The sequence below is a fragment of the Petaurus breviceps genome, unplaced genomic scaffold (assembly GCF_028583685.1).
Source record: "Petaurus breviceps papuanus isolate PSGF00001 unplaced genomic scaffold, PetGlider_PUasm1.0 220, whole genome shotgun sequence".
Classification (NCBI taxonomy): domain Eukaryota; kingdom Metazoa; phylum Chordata; class Mammalia; order Diprotodontia; family Petauridae; genus Petaurus; species Petaurus breviceps.
Window position 1 is genome coordinate 3,797,966 of NW_027185876.1, and position 25,126 is coordinate 3,823,091.

At 40.3% G+C, this 25,126-nt stretch overlaps 1 protein-coding gene across 5 annotated transcripts in view; it reads left to right on the forward strand.

Moving 5' to 3' along the window:
• Positions 1-25,126, forward strand: part of COL24A1 (collagen type XXIV alpha 1 chain) — a 380,667-nt gene that overhangs the window by 63,907 nt on the left and 291,634 nt on the right. For all 5 annotated transcript variants that reach the window (XM_069094574.1, XM_069094573.1, XM_069094569.1 and 2 more), the window contains exons 7-8: positions 5,233-5,286; positions 10,263-10,316. In XM_069094574.1, coding sequence (XP_068950675.1) covers positions 5,233-5,286; positions 10,263-10,316 — 108 coding nt within the window. The remainder of the gene's footprint in view (positions 1-5,232; positions 5,287-10,262; positions 10,317-25,126) is intronic.

The following is a 25,126-nucleotide window of genomic DNA, read 5'->3' on the forward strand; positions in this document are numbered from 1 at the left end:
GAGAGAGAGAGAGAGAGAGAGAGAGAGAGAGAGAGAGAGAGAGAGAGTGTGTGTGTGTGTGTGTGTGTGTGTGTGTGTGTGTACACCTACTGAGTTCTGTTCTGGTAATGTTGAGTTTTATTTGCCAATAGGGCATCTAGTTATTAGAAATATTTAATAGGCAGCTAGAGTTCTAGAGAGAGGTGAGGGCTGGATATATAGACCTTGGAGTAATCTGAATAGAAATATATTTTTCTTCCATTTATCTGACTAGATTTGAGCCCATAGGAGCTAATGATCTTACTGAATATAGAGAAAGAAGAGAAGAGGGGCAAGTACATATCCTTGGGGGACACCCACACATAGGAGCTGGTTAAATGGTTAAAAATGCATCAAAGGAGACAGGGAAGGAATTTCCAGATAGGAAGAGAGCCAAGAGAGCAGTATCGTGATCCAGAAAAGAGAGAGTAGCCAGAAGTTGGCCAACAGTAGTAAAGGTTGAGAAAGATAAGGACTAAAAAAAGTTATCTGATTTGTTAATTATGGGATCATTGGGAATGGGGTGAGCTGTTTCAGTTGAATAATAGGATTGGAAGACATTTGCAAGAAGTTGAGAAGTTACTGAGAAGAGAGGAAATAGAAGCAACATCCTAGAGAGATTTTTCTAGGATTTTGGCTGTGAAAAAGAAGAGAAATAGACAATGAATGCTAGAGGGGATGGTAGATTCAAATGAAGGTTTTTCATTTTGTTTTGAAGAATGAGGAATACTTGGGCATGTTTGTATGGATCAGATAATGAGTTAGTAGGTAGAAAGAAAAATGAAAATTAGAAAAAAGGGGGAGGTGATTGTAGGGGCAAGCCATCAATAGAGACAAAAGGTGATTGGATGAAGGGTATGAGCAGGACACACTGTACCTTGATCCCAATACAGTGATGCCATTTTGGTCCTCTTCAGGAATGAAGGACAACAGCCATACCTCTAAGATATAGTAAAGCTTTTCTTCGGGGTTTCTTATAGAACCTTAGGAATGCCTTTCCTCATTGCATCTAGGCTGTCCTCAGCTCCCATTGCAGCCACTGCCTTCAGGTACTACTATCCATGGGATACTACTGGGATGCCAATGAAAAAGGCTAAATACTCCAGCCCTCTCAAGTTCATAAAGTCCTCCTCCAGCCAAAGGACTAGGAGTCAAATATGAGGTTGATATGAAGTTATTGACCCCCCAAAAATGATTTTTTTCTTAGAGGCTTCACTGGAACCTTTCTCTTCTGTCCTGGCAGAAACTCCAAATTAGCTCACTGGTTTTATACAGACCCCACACATCCTTTTCAAGACTCTCTTTGAATCTGAACAGAATTCCTATACAACATCATTCTAGTTCAATCATTGGCTTTCAGAGAGATATACATTGAGACCTTTTTCATTCTTAGTCTAAAGCCTAGGATTCATTTGTTAAGTAGAGAAGTATTTTCACCTGATTGTCGTCAGGGTGAGGCATCTTTATTTTTTTTTTATTTAATTTATTTTATTCTGAACTTAAGATATAAAACAACATTACCATAACATGGCAGAATTGAAAAAAAATATGATCGCACATGAAATTGCAAATCTGTTAAATTTGATTTGCTATTCCTTTTAAATATATAATAAAGTTATCATGTAACTTTCTTTTTTTCCTTCCCTTTCCCCTCTGTGCCTCTCAATGGCTACCATTAGACACAAATATATATATAGTATATATGTGCATGCATGTATACATATATGTATGTGTGTATATAGAGACTGTATATGTATATTAATATCTACATATAGATACATATATGTGTGTATATGTGTATATATGTGTAAAAGCATTCTATACATACTTCTATTTATCAGTTTTCTCTGGATCTTTAAACAGAGTGGTTTGATTTGATCGACTCAGTCAGCCCCAATTCTTACTTGACAAACATTCATTCCCAAACCTAGAGTGTGAAGAAACATCTGCAAGCCCTTTTACCTTCTGTTAAAGGAAGGAAGCAAGCTTACACTTTGAGCACAGATTAGAAATCATTTGGCTCTATAGAAATATAAACACTGTACCTTTAGTGCAAATCATTGCAAGATTTTCCTTGTTCTCCATCATGAACGAGGTCCTCAGTCTTGTTTTTCAAACAGCTTCTCATCCCTTGTGAGAATCTTGGGTTAACAACGCAGACACTGACCTTTCTATGTTGTGTAGAACAAAACATCCTTTAATATCCCTACCCATTTAAATTAGAATCGATGTAAAAGTAGCAAGCAAGGGCTGTTCCTTTGGTAACGTACTGTGGATGTGGTTAGGTTAATACCTGTTTTAAAGTATAAAGATAACCCTCATTGGGATCATGCCTGACCTTGAGCAACTTGAGAGCTATGTCTGTAAACCATTAAGCATTAGAAGATCAAAGGGCCACATGGCCATTGTAATAGCTTCATTGAAATTCTCCAGTGTTAATAAAGTAAAATGTAATAAAGGAGACAAGAGCTATTCATCTCATTAACTGAGATCATAGAGGTTCCATTATGAGGCTAATTGTGACAATATTGTCGTACTAATGAGTTCCACAAAGAAGTATGCTCCATTTATGACTTTCAAATGTCCATTGCCTCTATTGAGTGGCCTTTTTGTTAGTGCCATTGAGTGTTGTATGGGTTATTTGTTTATTTTGCTTTTTATTAGAGGGTAGATACAAATCTTTACTAGCGCCAATGAAATACACAAATAATTCAATAACGGCCCTTTGAAGATACATGCTGAGTCCAGAGTCTGCCTAATAACCTTTCCATGTGATGCCCATTCTACCCTAGGCAATCTGCTAGTAGTCAGACCAGCTTCAAGAAGTATTACTTAAGGAACCCTAAAAACAATGAACATTGCCTCTGTTGCTTTAGTCAAGGGATACCATTTCCTTCAGGTTTTAGCCACTCTGATGGAAAATATCTACGTTAAAAAGGCAGCAAGTTTGCACGGGAGATAGAGCTCTGGGCCCCAGAGTCAGGAAGACCTGAATTCAAATCTGACCACAGATACTAGCTGAGTGACCCTGGACAAGTAACTTAACCTTGTTTGCCTCAGTTTCTTCATCTGTAAAATAAACTGGAGAAGGAAATGGCAAACCACTCCAGTATCTCTGCCAAGGAAACCCCAAATGGGGTCATGAAGAGTTGGGCATGACCAGAAATGACTGAACAACAACTGACCACATCACTGTCACCCTTATCCTCATTCATTAAACTCTTGTGGCTTCTTGTCACCTCCAGGATCAAATATAAAATCTCTTTGGTGTTACATAGCCTTTAATAACCTGGACACTGCCTATCTTTCCAGTCTTCTGACACCTCATATCCTGAGAGCTACAGACCTATTTTTCTTGACGTTCCTTGAACAAGACACTCCTCCCTACTCTGCCTGAAATTCTGTCCCTCCTCATCTTCACCCCCTGGTTTCCTTAAAGTCTCTGCAAGAAGCCTTTCTCCATCATCCTTAATTTTAGGGCCCTCTCTGATTACCCCTAATTCATCCTGTATCTATCTTGTTTGTATGTTATCTCCCCATTAGACTGAGAGGGAACTCCCTGAGAGCAAGGATTGTTTTTATCTTCCTTTACAACCCCAACATTTAACACTTTGCCTGGAGCTTCATAAATGCTTAGTAACTTGACTTAAAAAAAAACATCTTCAAGTTGTAGATGCATCATATGAATGTAGAATATAAATTGCTTGAGAACAGGCCCTATTTATTTTACATGTATGAATTAGGAGCTTAATAAATGCTTGGATGAATGAATATATCTATGAAGTCATGAAAATTAGTTTCTATTGGGAAATTGAGGTTAAATTTGAAGGGACCTTGCTGCCATGATGGTACTCTTTATTTACAAGAGGCTTTATTTGCATTTTTATTTACATTTTTTTACACTTACATTTATTTACTTTATTTACAAGTGGCAGACACTTTCATGTGTAGGTTGAGCTAAATGGATTCTGAGGTTCTTCTAACTCGCAAATCCTATGATTCTGAGTCCTTGGGGGTCCCAGGCTCCTAATCATTAGAACTTCAAACCCTAATACACAGGAAGAACTCTGAGAGGATGCTGGTGCTGTTTATTGATGGTGTACACAGAAATTCTGCTGTCATGGAAAGGATGTATTCAGATATATACATTCATATGTGTATACATAACATGTATATGTATATGGAGGCATTTGCTAATATCACAAACTACACGTTTTTGAATACAGATAGGTAGGTAGAGTAGTGGATAGATCACTGTAGTTGAAATAAGAAAGGCCCGAGTTCCAATCCAGCTTCAGACACTTACAATCTGTGTATTCCTGGGCAAATCACCTAACCTTTCTGCCTCATTTTCCTCATCCTTAAATGGGAATAATAACAAAGGTCTACCTAGATTCAGCTAGCTTATGTAGTAGATAGAGCTCCAGGTCCCAGAATCAGAAAGACCTGAATTCAAATCTGACCACAGATACTAGCTGCATGACCCTGGCCAAGTTATTTCATATCTATACGCCTTAGTTTCCTCAACCGTAAAATGGGTATAATAATAGTACCTGCCTCCTAGGATTATTGTGAGGATCAAATGAATTGATATTTGTAAATCAGTTGGTTAAGTAGGTACTTAATAAATGATTTTTCCTTTCTCTTTCCACCATCAGGGTCCCTTCCCTCCTACCTCCTAGAAATGTTATGAGGATAAAATCAGATAATATTTTTTAAAGTGCTTTGTGAATCTTAAAATTCTAAATAAATGTTAGTTATCATTATTGTTATTATTATTAAATTAGTCATACTTTGATAAGCCAATGGATTTTTGATCCATTCATTGGAACACTTGCTCTGCCACTATGAGTTATAATTCACCCATGTCTCCATCTAAATTGTTCCATAAATTCTCCATATGTGATCAATACCATGCCATTGAGACTTTCCTCTAGGCCTTTTTCATGGCCTCAGATTGCCATGTTACATCTCACTTTTGCTCTGTGGACTTTATGCTTTTAAGCATTTCTATCTTTTAAGCAGTTTCTCACACGTGGGTCATTACTTATAATGTGAATTCAGAGACCATCTATCTCAACCTCCTTGGCAGATGAGCAAACTCAGGCCCAGGGAAGTTAAATGCCTTATTCAAGTACAGTATGCCCAGTGACTGCTGATACATGAATGTGTATGAACCCACCCCTCACTAACCCTTTCATTCTTACACCCTAGGGCCCTAAGGGAGATCCAGGATTATCTCCAGGTCAAGCTGCTGCAGGAGAAAAGGTAACGGGCTTTCCTTAAAAAATCTAAAAGTCATGATTGTAGAGTTAGGGTTTTCTGCTTTTGCCTCTTTTTTTCTACTTGTACTGTTTTTGAATTGCTATTGGACAAAAATGAATTCATCCTGGGCACTGTGATAATGTTCATTTAGTTATTTATTCATTGATTGAATGGTTTACTGATTTATAGAGGTGTTTGAACCACTGTTACCAATATTCATTTAAAGTTATATGGTATTAAGGGCATGTACTGCTCTGGACCCTGTGGGAGTAAGGGGGTAGTATGCAAAGAAGAAGAAGGCACAAACTCTGAAGTAATTTCACGTTATATTAGCTATCAGTGGCTATATGGTGTAGTTGACAGAGAACAGGCTTTGGAACCAGGAGGAGCTCTCCGCAGGCCCTGCCTCTGACACACAGTGATTGTGTGACTCTGGACAAGTCACTTACCCTCTTTAGGCAATTCTCTATAACTATATGAGTTACAGAGGTATTGACCTGCACTGGTAAAAGGACTTTCCTCATCTGGGAGATCCCTGTACCAGAGAAATTATAGCTCTAGTTCCTATTCCCATCAAAGATAATTTTGGGTTTAAATGCATTTATATATGCAGATTAGAGAAACTGAGGCACAGGGGAAAGAAGGTTTGCCTTGAAAACAGGAAGATACAGGTTAAAGACTCACCACATAATCACTTTATCATCCTGGAAAAGTGGGCCTCTCAATGACTCTTGTAGGCTCTGAATTATAAAGTTAATGACTTGTATCAGAGCATGCTAAGAGTTCCCCAAGGAGATGAAATTGCAGACTTAGACCAAATACATATAACATATATGCTTCATACATAGTAATACATAGATAATACACACATACATATCTCACTAAAATTTACATGACACTTTGGAAAGTACTTAACAGCTCATTTAATCCTCACAACAATCATGGGAAATGGGTTCTGAGTATGATCTTCCAATTTACAAAACTGAGGCCAAACATCACATAGTTTCTATGTATCTGAGGCAAGATTCAGACTCAGGTCTTTTTGACACCAAACACTGCCACCAAGAACTATGCTTCTCATATCATACACACACATATATACGTGTATGTATGTTTATATACACATGCACACATAATATATTCACACATATACACACGTGTCTATATACATGTATTGTTCAGTCATTTTTCAGTTATGTCCAACTCTTCATGATTCAATTCAGGGTTTTCTTGACAAAGATGCTGGAGGGGTTTGCCATTTCTTTCTCCAGCTCATTTTACAGATAAAGAGACTGAGGCAAACAGGGTTAAATGACTTGCCCTGGGGCACACAGCTAGTGTCTCAGGCCAGAGTTGAACTCAGAAAAATTAGTTTTTCTGATTCCAAGCCGAGGGCTCTATCCACTGTGCCTCCTAGCTGCCCTCCGTATACATATACATGCATGTATACACACATATATGTATGTATATATGTATACATGCAGACTGCATGTACACATATATAATGCCTTGTATTTGGCTGTGAAAGCTTTTCACAGGACTTTCATTCACATTTTCTCCACTGATCCTCACCCTAGCTCTGTGAGTTAGGCAGACCACATTATCTCTGCTTTAGATAGAACTTACAGACTGGCATAGTACACAGTCCTAGACCTTCAGTAAGAAAAGTAGACTAAAATACTCTTTCTTCTCCCTGGGGCCCACATGACCTTAGGCAAGTATCCCTAGCACCTTAATTTCCTCATCTGTAAAATGGGAGATTGGGGCTAGATTATTTTAATGTCTCTTATAGCTCTGATATTCTCTGGTTACCTCACCAGGGGTAAGGTAAAGGCTCAGAGAATTCACAGAAATTTCCTGGAGATAGATGACCATAGATTTAGAGCTAGAAGGAACTATCATGGCCCAAAGTTTTTACAAATGAGGAAACCAAGGCCCTGGGTCAGGTTTTGATCCCAGGCCTTCTTAGTACAGATCGAATGGAAGTCATCTATCCCAACTCCCTTCCCCCCATCAAGATTCTTTACTGTATCGCTACACTCTCCTGCGCTCAAAAACACAAGCATTATATGAAAATAAGACAGCAGCCTACATGATGATAACTGGCATTCCTCTAAACACTGTGACAAATTCATAAATGCAGGGCTCCAATCACATAGAAGTCCCTTCTGGAGGCATCTGCCACAGCTTTGTTTAGACTGGGATTTGAGCTCTCCAGGACAATTATAGGGTGATTTTGTTTATGTGGCATGTGTTTGCAGGCTTCATTTCATCCTTTTTTAGCCCTGAAGCATTTCACCAGTTCCTTCTCTGCAACCTGATAGCCATCCTCCTCCTGCCTTGTAGAATAAGCCTATTCAGCATATCCGTGTTTCTTTTAGGATTAAGCTAATTCACACCAGCACCCCTCAGGTGTGTGGTAACTGGAACTGAAGAGGTTTCTTCTCCTGGTGCAAATGAATTCATTGATGAAATTATTTGGAAAGGAAAGGCAAGTTTATTCCTGGGAATAGGATCATTCATTACCGTATCTGCAGCTGACATGTACCGTCAACACAAGGGGATCCAAATCTCAGGGCTCAAGAGGCCTGTTTTTAGAAGCATAAATATAGTATGGTCCATCGCCTTAAAATTTAGAAAACAGAAGCCTTCCCTGTTCTGGTGGCAGCCTAAAATAGAATTCCCAGCAAAAGCAAACACAAATAAACCAGGTACTTTGATTTTTTTCTCTCTCAGCTACTTGTCGGTGCAAAATATAGGGTGGCTTGGAGAAGCCTTTAGGCCAGTTTGCTTTTGAAATGCCTATGTGCTCATTATGGTGAACACTTAAGGAGAAATGTGGAAATATATAGAATTTAACAACATGTTGATAATGGCCTTTAAGTGAAAGCTAACTATTGAAAAGAACATATATTTCTAACATGGTGATGTATGAGAGAAATCTCCAAGAAGTTCTGGTTAAACAAAGAGTCCAAGTCTAAATGTGGTGTAGAAATATGAGAGTGGGTCAAAGAGATGGTTCTTGATAATTCAAGGGATTTGCCTCCACCTCTGATTGGGATAAGAAACTCCTGGATGAGTAAATTCCTTCTGCCCATTCAGATCGCAATGTCTGTGTAACTGAGAGTCTTATGGGGTTGCTTGGGAGTCAGGGATTCTGGGATAGTCAGGCAGTTAATAAATAAACATTTATTAAAGCTTATTCTGTCCCGGGCACTGTGTTAAACACTGGGAATGCAAAGAAAGGCGAAAGAATTTCACTTTTTGGTCAAGATCTAATGCGATGAGATCCTATTTGTGGAGCATGCAGCACAGAGTCTGGAATACAGTAGGCACTTAATGAATGCTTAGTCCCTTCTTTCATTCCTGAAGGAGTTCATATTTTAATGGGAAAGACAATGTACAAATCCCTATGCATACAAGATATGTACACTAGAAATGGAATACATTAGCAGCTTGAAGAGGGGGGAGAGTATCAGAGGAAGTGTCTGGCAGAGGGCAGATTTGAGCAGAGCTTTGAAGGACGTCAGGGAAAGCTGGAGGTGAGGAGGGAGAGCCTTTCTGTCAGGGGCCAGCCTGTAGTATAACAGAGTATCACGTGTAAGCTCTGTGTGACTGAAGCAAACTGGAAAGGTAGACAGAGACCAGGTTCTGAAAGGCTTTAACTGCCAGACAGAGGACTTTCTATTTTACATTGGGGGTAATTGGGAACACTGGAGTTTATTGAGTGGTGGGGTTGACATGACTGGAGTCATGAATCCTTTCTGACTAGCTGTGTGACCTTGGGATGATCCTCAGCCTCAGTCTCCTGATCTGTAAGATGGGCATCTCACCTTTCTCACAGGGTCAAACAAAAAAATGGAAAGTGATTTTGGAATCTCCTAAGTGCTAAATCACTGTTTATTCTTGTACTTTCACCTTGTCCTGTTACCTCTCATATAAGTTGCTGGACAGTGTTGCCCGCCTTCACTTTCTCTATTGAGAGCCTGTCTACTAAGGAATTCACAGGTCCCACACCCCTTCCCTGCCACCCCCATTTAAAAAATCCTGGCTATCTTTTTTAAGGAATAGCATTTTACTCGCCACATTCAGGTTTCTACCCTATAATGTGACAATTCATTTCAAGTCAACTCATCTTAGAACTTCTTGGTGCCTCTAATACATTGTTCTGTGCTAGGTCCTGAAAGGGCTCAAAAACAAAGACAAAGACCCTAACTACAGCTCTTTCTTTTAGAGGCTAATGTTTCTGAAAGGTGATAAAATACACTCATGTGCTGCCACATTTAAAAGTGAAACACAACAGAACAGGGCAGTGAGGTGGCACCATCGTGCAGAGTGCTAATCTTCCTGAGTTCAAATCCAGCCTCAGACACTTACCAGCTGTGTGACCCTAAGCAAGTCACTTACCTCTGTTTGCCTAAGTTTCCTCATCTGTAAAAAGAGCTGAAGGAGGAAATGGCAGACCACTAGTATTTTTGTGAAGAAAACCCCAAATGGGGTTGTGAAGAGTCAGACACAATTGAAATGACTCAACAACAGAAGATGATTATTTGCTAGGCTTAGTGGTTCTGATGAAGAGTGCTATAAAAGTTCAAAGGAGAGGCCGGCTAGGTGGTACAGTAAATAGAGTACCAGCCCTGGAGTCAGGAGGACCTGAGTTCAAATCTGGCCCCAGACACTTAACACTTACTAGCTGTGTGACCTTGGGCAAGTCACTTATCCCCAATTGCCCTGCCTTTCCTCCTCCAAAAAGCAAAAAAAAAAAAAAAAGCGTTCAAAGGAGGAAGAGACTACAATTAGAGTGATTGGGGAAGACATCTTGAAGGGGGACTTGCATGAAATCTTGAAGTGTGTTTCAGATAGAAGCAAGTAAAAGAATCTCAGCCCACAAGCCAAAGTTCTGCAGTCCACTTAAAGGAAATTTACCTTTTTTTAATCTTTTCCATGAAATAAAATCTTCATATCTGTTTTATTTTTAGGGTGATCCAGGACTCTTTGGGTTCATAGGCCCCCCAGGTTTTCAAGGTGACAAGGTAAGATTCAGGTTTTCTTTTGGCATTTGGAATAAGCAAAGGGTGCAATATATTCTAGATGAATTCGAGACCTCTTAGCTACTCCAACATGTCCTTGGCTCATCAAAATAGAGGTCCAGCATTCTCAGAGCGGTGCTACTAGAGTGGAGAGGGGCCCAGAAATCATGCCATCCAAGTCTAGTGCGCTATCCATTGTGCCCCCCAGCTGCCTTGTAAAGCACTTGGTAAATCTTAAAGCCTTATGCAAATGTTAGTAGTGATTATAGTTGTTGTTATTGTAGCCATTGTTGTTATCATCTCAAAAGAGAGTTTCTCATTAGCACCCTATAGACAATGCCTGGATTTGTGTTAAACAACTTTAATTTTTGCTGTCTTTTTTATTTTCTTGGTTGTTAACAAATATTTGGGTTTGTTCACAATAAAATGGAGGTATTTCTACAAAAGCCTTAGGAATGGTGTTGTGACTGTGTAGGAAGAGATTGGAGAGGTGCAGTTGACCCTCCCTTCCTAGCCAGCAGCTCTTGGATCTTTGAGCAGTGACCAGTGGGACCATATGTTAATGCGCACTCCTGTCAACAAAGATGACTGTGTGCAAGGGCTCATTTCAATACCACTGAATAAGCTTGTGGACTTTGAGGAAAGGAGAAGCCCACATGTATAGGCTTCCCCCTAAGGCAGGAATGTGTAGTGCCCTATTGAGAGCAAGAATTGGTCATGGCTATAGCCGAATTGGCTGCAGACTTCCTCCCAGCTCCCTTGGAGTGACGTTGGTGTGAATTCCCTCAGGGTAGACATAGATTGGCATTCTCATACTTCCACTGTTAGCAACTTCAGAGAAGGGAGAAAGGAGAGAGGTCATGCTTTAGGTTCACACGTTGGACTGTGGTATTATCAACTCCATGTAAGAATGAGTTATGTTACACTTATTTATCCCCAATCTGATTTTTCATTTAGCAGATTCAGATTTAGGAGGACATCCTCACCTCTTTCCCCATGATACCTACTGGATGGGCAGTTATAATGTATTAGTGTAGGTTTTTGGCTCAGTATGATTCCATAGAATCATTGGTTTAGTTGGAAAGAAGGAAAAAGGAAGTGAAGGAAGGAAGGAAGGAAGGAAGGAAGGGAGGGAGGGAGGGAGGAAAGGAGGAAGGAGGGAGGGAGGAAAGGAGGGAGAGACTAAGGGAAAGAAGGAAGGAAAAGAAGGGAGGGAAAAAAGGAAGATAGAGAGGGAAGGAAAGACAGGAAGGAAGGAAGGAACAAAAAGAAAGGGAGGGAGGGAGGAAGAAAGAAAAAAAACATTTATTAAGCCCCTACTATATGCCTGGCATTGTGCTAAAAGCTTTACAAATGTCATCCCATTTATGGTTCACAACAACCCTAGAAAATAGGTGCTATTATAATCCCTATTTTACAGTTGAGGAAACTGAGGTAGGGCTTATGTAACTTGCCTAGGGTCACATAGCTAATAAGCATGGTGAGACTGTATCTGAATTCAAATCTTCCTAACTCCAGGCCAAGCACTCTATCAACTATACTACCTAAATGTCTTTGATATTAGAGGTTATATATCCAACATCTCCATTTTACAGATGAGAATACTTAACTCAAGAGAGGTTAAATAACTTGGCCAAAATCACACGGATAGGACATAGCAAGGATCTTTCCACAGTGATCACACCGTCCTGATTCCTAGGCAATAACCAGGAGCTGCTGGCTCCCTTGAGACATAGAAGGTTTCCTCCATGGAGCCACCAGACTCCAGACTGGTTACCTCTAATTGGTTTGGGCTTGACATAAACTTATAAATAGGCATGTTAAATGCTACTTAGTGAGCCCCTTAGCGAAGAGCAGTATGCATCTATGTACTGACACATTCTGTGGAGCCAACCTGGTAAGACCTTATAATATGGAATTAATCATAGTTATTATATCTGGAGCGCTAAATAGGCTGTTACTGCAGTCTAAACACTGACAGTTCTTCTAAGAGAAAGACATACTAATGGTTACTTTCTAAGGCAGCTTCTCTGAAGCCTCCAATTTTAATTCTGGGGTATCTGTTGCTTTCAAGTCATTCCAGTGGTTGTGAAATTTGCAATTCCAGCGGGGGGAATCTGAGCAGATATTTTGATGTAATTATTTAGAGAAGTTGGTTACCAAATGCTCCTGAAAAGGCTGTTGCTTTATGTTTATAAAGAGAAGAAAATATTTTGATTTTAACCAGTGGGCGAGATTAATATTCAGAGTACTAAAAATTACTGGGTTACTGCTATATATCCATACAAAGAGAAGATGCTGTCAGTGAGTAACTGTGGAATTGCTTTGTGGATTCTATCTATTACATGAGCCTATTAGCACCTTAAGAAATAAAGGTCTCAGGGTAGCTAGGTGACACAGTGAGTAGAGCACTGACCCTGGAACCAGGAGGGCCTGAGTTCAAATCCTGCCTCAGACACTTAACACTTACTAGCTGTGTGACCTTAGGCAAGTCACTTAACCCCAATTGCCCTCCCAAAAAAAGCAAAAATAAAAGAAAGAAGGGTCACTTGCTTGCTGAAACAAGGACTCATTTTTTAACTCATGTACTTTCAATGATATTAATGACTGAGATTCATGAAACACTAAAGTTTCTGAGGGTAGTGAGGAGGCACAGTGGACAGGGTCTGGCCTCAGATACTTAGTAGCTGCATGACCCTGGGCAAGTCACTCAACCTTGCTTGCCTCTGTTTCCTCATCTGTAAAATGAGCTAGAGAAGGAAATGGCAAACCCTCCAGTATCTTTTCTAAGAAAACCCCAAATGGGGTCACAAAGATGAACATGACCAAATGACTGAACATCAACAGAGAATTTCTAAAAACCTGAAGGTGAATCTCAGAAGACTGTAAAAGAGTGGTGTGAGTGTAGGGTGTAAGATGTTAGAAACAAGGAATTCTACACACACACACACACACACACACATACACAAGAGTGGTGTGAAGAATGTCATCAATGACATGTATGACTCAAAAAGGAAGTTGTGTAGATAGATCAAGAGGCAAGTGTTGGACAGTTCATGTGTTCCATCGCTATCTCCAGGATATACAGAAAACTTGAAGAGAATGTGCAGCTTGCTGGGTAGCCCCTCCCCCCCACACACACACATTCCCACCATGGTGAAATTTTGGGAAAACATGGAGTAGAGAGGTAGGCAGTATGGATGGACTGAGATTTGCAGCAATAAAGGGAATACCCGTGAAGAGGTTATCCACAAACAGGGTTACGGTTGCTCTGGAGACCCCAAAATACCAACACGCTGGGTCCTGCTGAATGAATTCGACTCAAGTCTTCTCAGCCAAAGAAAAGTAAAGTTTATTCAAAGTTCTCCTGTATTAGACAAAGAGTAAGCCTGTGCTAGGTCATTCTATGGCGCTCTCACACACATGGAGACAAGATGGGGTCTTATATACAGAAGGTTGTGGGAGGAATCCGGGGGTGGTCCAGAGGAGGAGTTTGGGGAGGGTCTTCAGGAGGAGTTAATGAAGTCAATGAGTGATTAAGAGTGGGAAGTTACTGAGGCTACCTGGAGACTACAGACAATGGTGGGCTAGACCAGTTCAAGGGTGGATTGATATTTTGATAGGCTCAAGGGTGGGAAGTCTAGTAACAGAGGTCTGGGTTCAGCCACAGTGTAAGGCTTATGTCTCATCAAATAGGAAGATTTAATCAGAGTTCAAGGAGGGTTCCCAGAGCCTGTACCTCAAGGACTCAAGGAGAGCTCGAGGGGGGCTCCCAGAGCCCATACCTCATCACTCACACAGATAAGATCACAGGTCCATTGGAGTGTTGGAGTTAGTTCAAAGAAATAGCATTAACACAAATAATCTGGTATTTAGGAAATGGGCTTACAGGAGAATGGGCTGGGTTTTTTTTTTTCTTTCTGTTATTCATTCAGTCAACAAGGATGTATTAGGTGTCTACTGTGTGGCAACTAACATGTTAGGTATGGGAGATACAAAGACAAAATGAAGCCATCCATACTCTTAAGGAACCAACATTATATTGGGAAAGGGGGGGGTGCAAAATTAAAACAGATAAACTAACATGAAATGTAAACCAAGTATGTTCGATGTAATTATAGGGACAGGGAACTAGCCTCTGGAATAGGGATACATACACCTTATATGAAAGGTGGCATTGAAGCAGTCTGGAAGAAATGTAGGGGTGCTACACCTGGGAGTGAAGAAGAAGAATACATGGCAGACAGGGGGGACAAACAGCCCGTGTGAAGAAAGACACTGCTATGAGACATACGCTGTCAAGGGAATGGCAAGAAGCGGGTTGTTAAGAGAAGATGCATGAAATAAGCGGAATAGGCAATAAGCCTGGAAAGAGAAGGTAGAGTCATCTCTAAGTGCCAATGAGAAGAGCTGGTATTTTATCCTGGAGACAAATGGGAACCACCCAGACTTTTTGGCCAAGAGAATGTCAGGGTCATGCCTATGCTTCAGCCATATCCATTAGGCTTCTGTGTGAAGAATGGATTACAGAGTAAGAGAGAGACTGGAGGTGGGAGAACAATCAGGAGGGAGAGAAGAGGACAAGGTGGAAATGAGAGGTGTTATGGAAATGGAATCGAAAAGACAGCGCTGATGTGTGCCTGTATCTACTGGGATAGGGGAGAGTTAAGAGATGGGGTTGACTCTATGTTGTGAACCTGGGTGACTTGAAGGATAACGTACTATGACAAAATAGGGAAGTTGGGAAGATGGTAGAGTCTGGGGGGGGGGGCGGGAAACGAGTTTCTGTTTTGGACATCTTGAGTTTTAGCTGCTTGATGGGAATCCAATTAGAAGTCTCCATTAGAAAATTGATGGTGTGGAGCTGAAGCTAAACCAAGAGAGAGATTAGTGATGGAGATTTTTATCTGGTAGTCATTGGCATGGAAAGGAAAGGTAAACCCATGGGAGACAGAGAAAAAGGGAAAGAGAAAGAGAGGGAGAGGAAGGAGAGAGAGAAGGAGAGGGAAAAGGAAAGGGGGAGGGAAAGGGAGAGAGAGAGAGAAAGAGAAAGAGAGGGAGAGGAAGGAGAGAGAGAAGGAGAGGGAAAAGGAAAGGGGGGGAGAGGCTTCGCAAAGTTAGAGCTTTGGGATATACCCATATATAAGGTAAGGGATATGGATAATAAGCCAGCAAAAGAACTGGTGAAAAGCCAGACCCATAGGAAATCAGGATAATGTAGAATCAGAAAAACCTAATGGGAAGAGAGTATCCAAGGAGTCAATAGTTGAAGGCTGAGTGATTAAGAAGGACTGAGACAAGGATAGAAGAAAAAAGTTTCTGTCGAGTGATGAAATCAAAAGCCGGATTTCAAGGACTTGAGAAGGGATTGTAAAAATAGAAGTTAAGGCAACATGTAGAAATACCTTTGGTCTAGGTCACAAAGGGACAGAGATAAAGTATAAACATTTGAGAAGATTGACAGGGTCAAATGGAAGTGTTTTTCTTTTAATATTAGGGATATTGTTTTGTACACAAGCAAAAGAGTCATTAAACAGGGAAGGTCTGAAGATTAGAAAGAGAGAGGAGACTGCAGGGGCAAGTCACTGACGATCATTGAATGAGAAGGGTGACTTCTTTGTTGGAGACTGGAACAAAGGGGATGATGGCGGGGTATGGTATCTAAGGATTTTGAGTTACAGAATAAGGGAGAAGGTAGAGCACATGTCAAATGACCACTATTTTCCCAATAAAGTATGCAGTAAAAGCCTTTACTAAGGAGGGAGAAAGATGTGTGGGAGGCCTGAGGAGAGAACAAAAGGTCTGAAGAAAAAGAAGAAAAGGAGAATGTGATAGTTGTCGATTGTTGAGTCATTTCAGTCGTGTCCAACTTTTTTCTTGGCAGAGATGCTGGAGTGGTTTGCCATTTCCTTCTCCAGCTCATTTTACAGATGATGAACTCAGGTAACCAGGGTTAAGTGACTTGCCTAGGGTCACCTTTATCTTCCTGATTCCAAGACCATTGTTCTATCCACTGTGCCACCCCACATGATATTTAGGGAAAAATAAAAAGATTGCCCTGTAACAGTGACAGCCTGGTTTTTGCCATTATAAATTTGAAGTGGATCCAGTCATAAAATCATAGAATTAGAATCAGAAGGAAATTAGGTATGATTTAGGTGAATCCCTTCATTTTACAGCAAAGAAAACAAAAGCCCTGGTGATTAAACAACATGCTTAACATCACCCAGATTGTGCATCTGAGAGGGAGGATGGTGTAATGGATTGGGCACTAGACTAGTATGAATGAATGAATGAATGGATGGATGGATGGATGGATGGATGGATGGATGGATGGATGGATAAATGGATGAATGGATGGATTAATGAATGAATGAAACATTTATTAAGTGTGTTTTAAAGGCAAAACACAGTGCTAAGTGCAAGGGAGTCAGCCCCTGCCCCCAGGAAGCTCCCATTCCCATGGGGGAGATAGTATAGATGGAAGGAGTTTTTTTTAGCCAGGAAGATTCTCACTACTATGTGACCCTGGAAAAATCACTTAATCTCTCTGATCCTCATTTCCTCACCTATGGAATGAGAGGATCGGATTCAATGGCCTCCAAGCACCCTCTGCTCAAAATCTATGATTCACTGACTACAAATCCAGCTGTTTCTTTAACCAACGAGCACAGTCATATGATTTCCTTCAGCACATTGTTCCAGAAAAGTAGTACAAGGGCATTGCCCCAAGCAACTTGGGACCGTTGACGTGTACAATGCTGGGTTCTTAGGATCAATTATACCTTGAGTCATTCATGACTTTCCGTGTTTTGGTTGAAGGGCACCAGTACACTTCAAGTGTGGTTTCCACTAACAATAAATGTCTCTCTGACTGGAGACTGAAGGAGCTGAATTTAGTTCATACTCGACTTTCTATTGGACAAATATAGTCTTGGTCCTAATTAGCAGCTGCTTTGTCAAATGCCTGCAACAATTAGGATTAAAGAGGTCATGAAGTTGCAATGACTTTATGGATTTTATGAAGGAATCACTCGTAAACAAGATTCGACAGTGACTGCAATGAGCATTTTGAGAATTTTGAACATTTTTCTATCTCTAGAAATGTTCATGTATGTCTATATTTTCAGGTTGGGTGGGGAGGAACAGGAGAATTATTAATGGTCTTTACATTTGTAGACAGAACCACAATATTGTAAGTCAAAAACCAGAGTCTAACTCATTTTTTGAGGTTGGCAGGTAGTACAGTGGACTGAGTCCTGGATTTGGAATCTGGAAAATGTGAGTTCAAATCCTGCCTCAGATTCTTCCTAGCTATGTAACACTGGTCTAGTCATTTCACTTCTGTCTGCCTCAGTTTCTTCAAGGGGGTAATAATAGCACATATTTGTTGTGAAGATCAAGTATGCTAATATATATAAAGCACTTGGCAAAACTTAAAGCACTATGAAAATGCTAGTTATTATAAGGACAAGAAATGTTAAGTGACTTACTCAAGGTCTCATAGCTAGTTAACCAGAATTAGCGCTTAGTTCTACAGTTTGGTGCTCTTTCCATTGAACCCTGAGGTTAAGGATAGATGGGCACACTCCTTTGATATTGATAACTATTTAGTTAAATCATTGGAAAAATATTTTTACAGATCTTAATTATAACAACTTCCCTTCACAGAATGCTTTGAAGTTTACAAATCACTTTTCTCAAAGGATCTAGTAACAATAAGTGGAGTAGTAGACAGAGTTCCAGGCCTGGAATCAGTAGGACCTGAGTTCAAATCTAACCCCAAACACTTACTAGCTGTATGAGCCTGGGCAAGTCACATAACCCTGTTTGCCGCAGTATCCTCATCTATAAAATGATTTAGAGAAGGAAACGGCAAACCACTCCAGCTTCCTAGCTGTGTGACCCTGATCTAGTCTGCCCTTACCAAGGTAAGTACCCTTACCAAGAAAATCCCCAAATGGGGTCACTAAGAGTAGGACATGACTGAAAAATTACTAAACAAAAAAACAACTTATATGATACTTGCAGGGTGTCAAAGCATATATTATATTATTTGACAGAACAGCCCTGGGAGATGGATTCTATAATTATCCCCATTCTGCAGATAAGGGAACAGAACCTGATTGAGGTCAAGTGACTTGTCCAGATAATAAACATCTGAGGCAGGATTCAAACTCAGGTATACAATGATAGGTTGGTAAGAGGAAAATAGAATTCAGATTTCCTAGTTTCTAGTATACAGTGTTCTTTTTGCTGTTTATTCTTTGTGCATTATTGTTAAACTGATTAAGTTCTGACATATTTATAAAGTGTTTAACACAGTGCCACATATATAGTAGAAACTTAATAAATGTTTTCTCTATCCTCTCCTCCTCTTTCAGACTCCAAATTCTGCTCTTAGTTCACTACACCAAGATACTTGCCAGGCAGGTATAATTATTCTCATTTTACAGATGAGGAAACTAAGTATCAGGGAGAAGCAACTTACTTAAAGTGTCACATGACTGATAAACTTCAAAGGTGGTATTTGAATAGTTTTCTTGATTCTAGTTCCAGTATTCATTCCCCTCCATCCACCAAATTGCACACCACTCACCCTGCTGCCAACTGATAATAGAGAATATAGTATTGAATCACAGAGTGACTTCCCTTTAAAAAAAAAAAAGCTGACCTATTAATCCACTTTGTGAATCATCGACTCGTTCATTCACTTGCTCAATATTCTATCTGGTATTTGGGTCTTTCTGCAATAAAATTGAATGGGGCTCAAGTGTATGTATGTTTGTGTGTATGTGTGTGTGAGTGTGTGTGTGGGAGGGGGGCGGAAGGAGCTGAAAATCATGCCAAGGGAAACAAGTAGTTTTTGGATGCCAGTTAATCGTGACCTCATAATTCTTTCACTCTAGGAAGTGTCTGAGTTTTTCAGTAGCTGTAATAAAACTCCCCGGCCATTAGCCATGTTCAGAGAATTCCCAAATTCATATAATGTCTGCAGGGGAAGTGTTAGGAGGATGTCAAGAAAAATAAAGAGAAGGTAAATTTCAGGAATCTCTGCAAAAACTGAGAAAAAGATGACCAAGGGAAAAGGCAGTCACCATTTCCTTTGGCCTCATACGTACAGTGAACATGTAAGGTCTCTTTCTTTTTCTCCCTTTTTAGCCACACCTTACCGATATGGGTATTTTTTTCTAAGTCTGATGCCAACCTACTCCTAAAAAGTTAGGAAAATCGTGTGAACTGTTCTTTGGACCTTCCTTTGCTTTTGTTTGTTCTGCTTTTCTCCTTAGCTGTCCCAAACCAGTCCCTGTGGCCATCCTAATAATACCCTGCAGGGTCAAGTGTAGAATCAGCTTGGAAGCTTCCCAGGGCTAAGATTGTCCAAGGGGGAGCTCAGCTCGGCCTAGGCTGACAGCTGTGAGACAGCACAATGGCCATCATGTCATAGTGTAGCTGCTTTCCAGCAGTAATGTACATCCCACTGAGCATTCAAAGGTTTATTATAGGAGATACCCCAGATACTAGTGTAGAGCCATGGGGAGTCTTCCTCTGAGGCTCAGATTTGAGAGGATAACATTTAGGTCCCAAGCTTTTTTGGGGGGAGGGGGGGAGTCTGTGATGAGGATCAGGTGCAATAATATATGTAAAGTGCTTTGCCAACCTTGAAGTGCTTTATAATTGCTAATTGTTGTTGTTATCTTTATTGATGCAGGGAACTTCTGGTGAAGGAATCCTCTTTCCCAAATGGCATCAGTAACCACTTTGGGCAGCTAAGTAGCATACTGGATAGTGTTGGATCTGGAGTCAGGAAGACTCATCGCCCTGAGTTCAAATCTTACCCAGACACTTACTAGCTGTGTGACCTTGGGCAACTCATTTAACCCTGTTTGCCTCAGTTTCCTCATCTGTAAAATGAGCTGGAGAAGGAAAGTGCAAGCCAGTCCAGTATCTTTGCCAAACCCCAAATGGAGTCACAAAAAGTTGGATACAATTGAACAACAATAATTGTTCTGTACCCTCTTATCTTATGGAGAGTTCTTGGAGGCATTGATGTTAAGTGACCAGGGTTACACAGTGTTAGAAACCAGACTTGAATTCAGTTCTTTCTCATTCTCAGGCTAGTCACCATGTCACACTGCTCCTCACTTGTTAATTTACTATATTAAAATGAGAAATCTACCCTCTAGACTCCCAAGACTCACAATACTTCAAGCAGACTGACTAAGGAAAAGGGCTACTAAGCCAGCCAAAGTATCTATCTCAGCACTTGCAAAATATTTTGTGCAAATATAAAGACATTCCATAAAGTGTTTCCTCTTGATGAAAGTATTTAGTTGTTTCAGTCATGTTTGATTCTTCATGACCCCATTTGGACCTTTCTTGGCACACATGCAAGAGTGGTTTTCCATTTCCTTCTCCGGCTCATTTCACAGATGAGGAAACTGAGGCGAACAAGGGGAAGTGACTTACCTAGCGTTATACAGCTAATGTGTGAGGCAGGGTTTGAACTTAAGTCTTCCCCACTTGAGGTCTGACCTTCTATCCACTGTGCCACCTAGCTGCCAAATGTAATGTTTCCCCCCCATCCAAATCCATGGACTCAGGTTAAGAATTCCTGGTTCCAAACCCATTTGTTGTTGTTCAATTGTGTCTGATGCTTCATGACTTCATTTTTATTTTTTGCGTAGCAAAGATACTGGAGTAATGTGTCATTTTCTTCTCCAGATCACTTGACAGATGAGGAAACTGAAGCAAACAGGATTAAGTGACTTGCCCAGGGTCATACTAGTGAGCTAGCTAGTATCTGAGGCTAGATTAGAACTTAGATCTCCCAGACTCCATGCCCAGCACTCTATCCACTGAACCACCTAGGTGCCTCCTATAATATCTCAAATTCTTGAATATCAGGGCTATGTGATAAAGTATTTAAAGAGCTAATGATATCTATCGACCCTTGGATTATAGTGGGGTTTCAAGGATGTTAGGAGAGAGGATACTTTGAAAAGAGAACCATGTCTGATCTATATTTTTTGGCAGCATTGTTAAATTCCAATCAAGATCAGTTGAAAAAATTAGTCATTAACACATGTAAATTCCTTGAGATTAAGAACTTGTCTTTTATCTTTCTTCGTATCCCCAGCTCTTAACCTAGTGCCTGACATACAGTTGGCACTTAATAAGTGCTTGTTGACTATTGATTAATAATAATGAAGGTCAGGGTTCAGTTGTCCTTTCTGTGTGACTCTTAGATCTGTCACTATCAATCTCTCTCCTAATTCCCAAATATTAAGGAATTTGAAAATACTATCACTTCTTTGATATTTGTGAATTGACAAAGTCAGTTGTTGGAGTTGGGGGGGGCAATAAATTTCAACTCACAATTTTTTTCACTTTTACCATTTTAATTTTTACCATAATCTTTTCATTTGCTATAAGGGATTAAGGCTGCCATTTTTACCTAGAAACAAATAGAATGATTAAGTAACTCACATTCGCAAATCACTTTTCTGGCAACAAATCTGTGATAAGGGATATAAGTAGTATGACCCCCATTTTACAGATGAGTAAATTGAAGCTCCAAGAGTTTAAATCCCTCGCCAACAGCCAAACAGTTAACAAGTGGGAGAGCCAAGACTCAACCTGAAGTTTTGGGATTTGAAGTCCATTCCTCCACATGTGTGAAAGGTCTTTAAGTGACTGACAGTTTTGTAAATTACATTTAAAAGAGGTGTAGATGGCATTAGCTACCACACTGGAAAAAGACCACAGGGAGACACAGTATCAAAGCCAATAAAAGTCTGGGCTGGCAGGGAAAGCAGAGAAGGAAAGGAGGAAATTTTGGGATAGTGCTCACCGCTCAGCTGCTGTCCAATGTTACAGCTGTGTTCACACCTCTGTTACCGCAGAATGAATCTGGTTGGACAGATTGTATTCCTTCTCTAATCAATGAAAGCAGTCCCTGGCTGTGAGGTGGCTCTTGAATTATTTGTGGCTTGAGGTTCTGTAATCACCGCTATTTCTGCCTCCTCTTCTCTCTCTATTCATCATGTGGCAATAGGAGGAAGATGAGAATTTGAAGATCATAAGACTAGTCTGGGGACAGGCTGCACAGAAATGGAGTAGGCAGAGGTCTCCTTGTATGATGTGAATATTCATAAAAGCCTCTTTGCCAAGGAATATTGGATGAATATTCTAGCTCACAATACTAAGGAGGTCTGGACAGCCAAAGGGGTAGTAGAATAAGGTATCACATATGTATAATACAAAGGGTACTGAACTTGAGTCAGAATCTTGCTTGTTTAAACATGGTCAAATCAGTCACTTAATCTCTCTGGGTCTCAGTTTACTCATCTATAAAATAGGAACAATAGTATTTTTGATACTTTTCTTAATAGGTTTGTTATGAGAAAGGACTTTTGTAAATAGCAAATTTATATAATTAATCAATCAAGCAACATGCACTTATTAAACACCTATTATGCAGGATCCCGTGTTCATAACCTCAGCATTATTCTAGATTCTTCAGTCCTTCTCACCTCATACATCCAGTCAGTTTCCAAATCTTGCCATTTCCACCCTCATGACATTTCTGGCACTTGACCCCTTCTTGCTACTACCACAGCTACCCTCATAGTTGAGATACTTATCACATATCACAGCAACAGTCTCCTTAAAATGTCTTTCTGGCTCAGCAGTTCCCACTCTATCCCATCCCACACATTTCTGCTAAAGTAATTTTCTTTAAATATAAATCTGACCACATGACTCCACCACCCAAATCCAGTGGCTTCCTATTGCTACTGGGATAAAATAAGAGATCCTTTAATTAATTTTTAAAGCCCTCTACAACCTGCCCCCAACCCATCTGTCCAACTTCATTCATTACGCTCCCTCTCCCCTACTCTGCCAGCCAAACTGTCTTTTCTAGGGTTGGGGAACCTTTGGCTGGTTCCACACTCCTGGTCTTTTCTCTTTCGCTCACATATAGCCACACTCTACCTCTCATCTCTGTGTCTTTGCCCGAGCTGTCCCAAATGCCTAGAATGTACCCTCTCTTTACCTCTACCTAATAATATGCCTTACTTTCTTGAGCAACAAAGCCCCAACACCATCTTCTGCATAAAGCCTTTTCCTATCTCTCCAATTGCTAGTAACCCCTTCTTCCAAACTACCTTTTAACTATCTTGCATAAATTTGCATTTATTAAATAGTTTATATGTATTTGTCTCCCCTATCAGAATCAGGTAAGATAATGCTTGTCCAATGCTTTGCAATCTTTCAGGCCTGCTATTATGTAACCTCATTGCAATTAGAGATTGTCTCATTCTTTGTTTCTGTACTCTAGCGTTTAGAACCATGCCTGACCCATAGTAGGCACTTAATAAAAGTTTGTTTATGGATACTATGTATCAGACACTGCCTTTGGTACCAGGCACACAAGGACAAAAATGTAACAAATTATTATTCTGAGGTCAGAGGAAATGAGTATTAAAGATCTACTTCACAATAACAACTACTGTTTATAGGGCTTGGTTAAAGTTCGCTAAGTGGCTTACGTGCATTTTCACATGATTTGATCAAAAGAGGGAAGGTATCAGAGGGTCATAGCACTAAAGGACCTGTGTTCAGATCACTACTTATCGCCAGTGTGTTGTAGTTATTAAGCTGTTCAATCATGTCTGACCCTTTGTGACCCTACGGACCATAGCGCACCAGGCCCTTCTATCCTCCGCTACCCTTCAAAGTCTACCCAAGTTCATTTTGTTTCCATGATACTGTCTGTCCATCTTATCCTCTCTCCCCCTTCTCCTTTTGCTTTTAGTCTTTCCCAACATCAGGGTCTTTTCCAATTGAGTCCAGTCTTCTCATTATGAGGCCAGAGTATCTAAGCTTCAGCTTCAGTATTTGACCTTCCAGTGAATAGTCTGAATTTCTTTATGTATTAACTGATTTGATCTCCTTGCTGTCCAAAGGACTCTCAAAAGTCTTCTCCAGCACCACAAGTTGATACTCTCTTGGACAAATTACTTAACCTTTCTAGAGGTAAGTTTCCCTAAAAATGAAATGAGAGGATTGGACTAGAAGGATTCTAAGTCCCTTTGCAGCTTTACAGCTTCAAGTCTATGAACCCAAGAGAGGAAAGTGTTCCGAGTGTTATTATTCCCATGTTTTAGATGATAAAACTGAGTCTGGAAAAGTTAAGTGACTTGCTCAGGTTCACACTGCCCATGATTGTCTAGATAGGATATAAGACCTTTCTGTCCCCATCTGGCATGCTCTTAGCAGCTATCCCACATTAATGGGATATATATATATATCATATATAAGATTTCCTCAAATTCAATCACGTAAGAGGAGGTATGGACTGGGGGACAGAGAGCCAGCTTCGATGTCGAGCCCTGCATCTGACATTAGATACATACTAGTTGTGTGATCTGTATGCTAGTTGAGTGACCCCAGGCAAATCCTTTAAACTTTTGGTGCCCCAAAGAATTCTCTAAAACTCTAAGTTATAGAGAAGTTGTTGACCTGTGCTGGTGGGGAGACTGTCTGTGTATAGTGTTCCCTGCATTGATACAATTATAGGTTCAGAATAAAACACATTTGTCTACAACACAATGCTGGAACAATAACAACAAAAATGGCATCACTTGTGGAATTCAGTATTAACGGTATTTGTTCTATATTGAAAGAGAATTTACAATGTCCCTTCTCTTGGAAGTTCCTTAAAAATTCCTCTGGCTTGTAGCTGGTTCCCTGCCTTCTCCATTCCCCATGAATATGTCTGAGGAAAGATCTCAAGATGTGAGCCA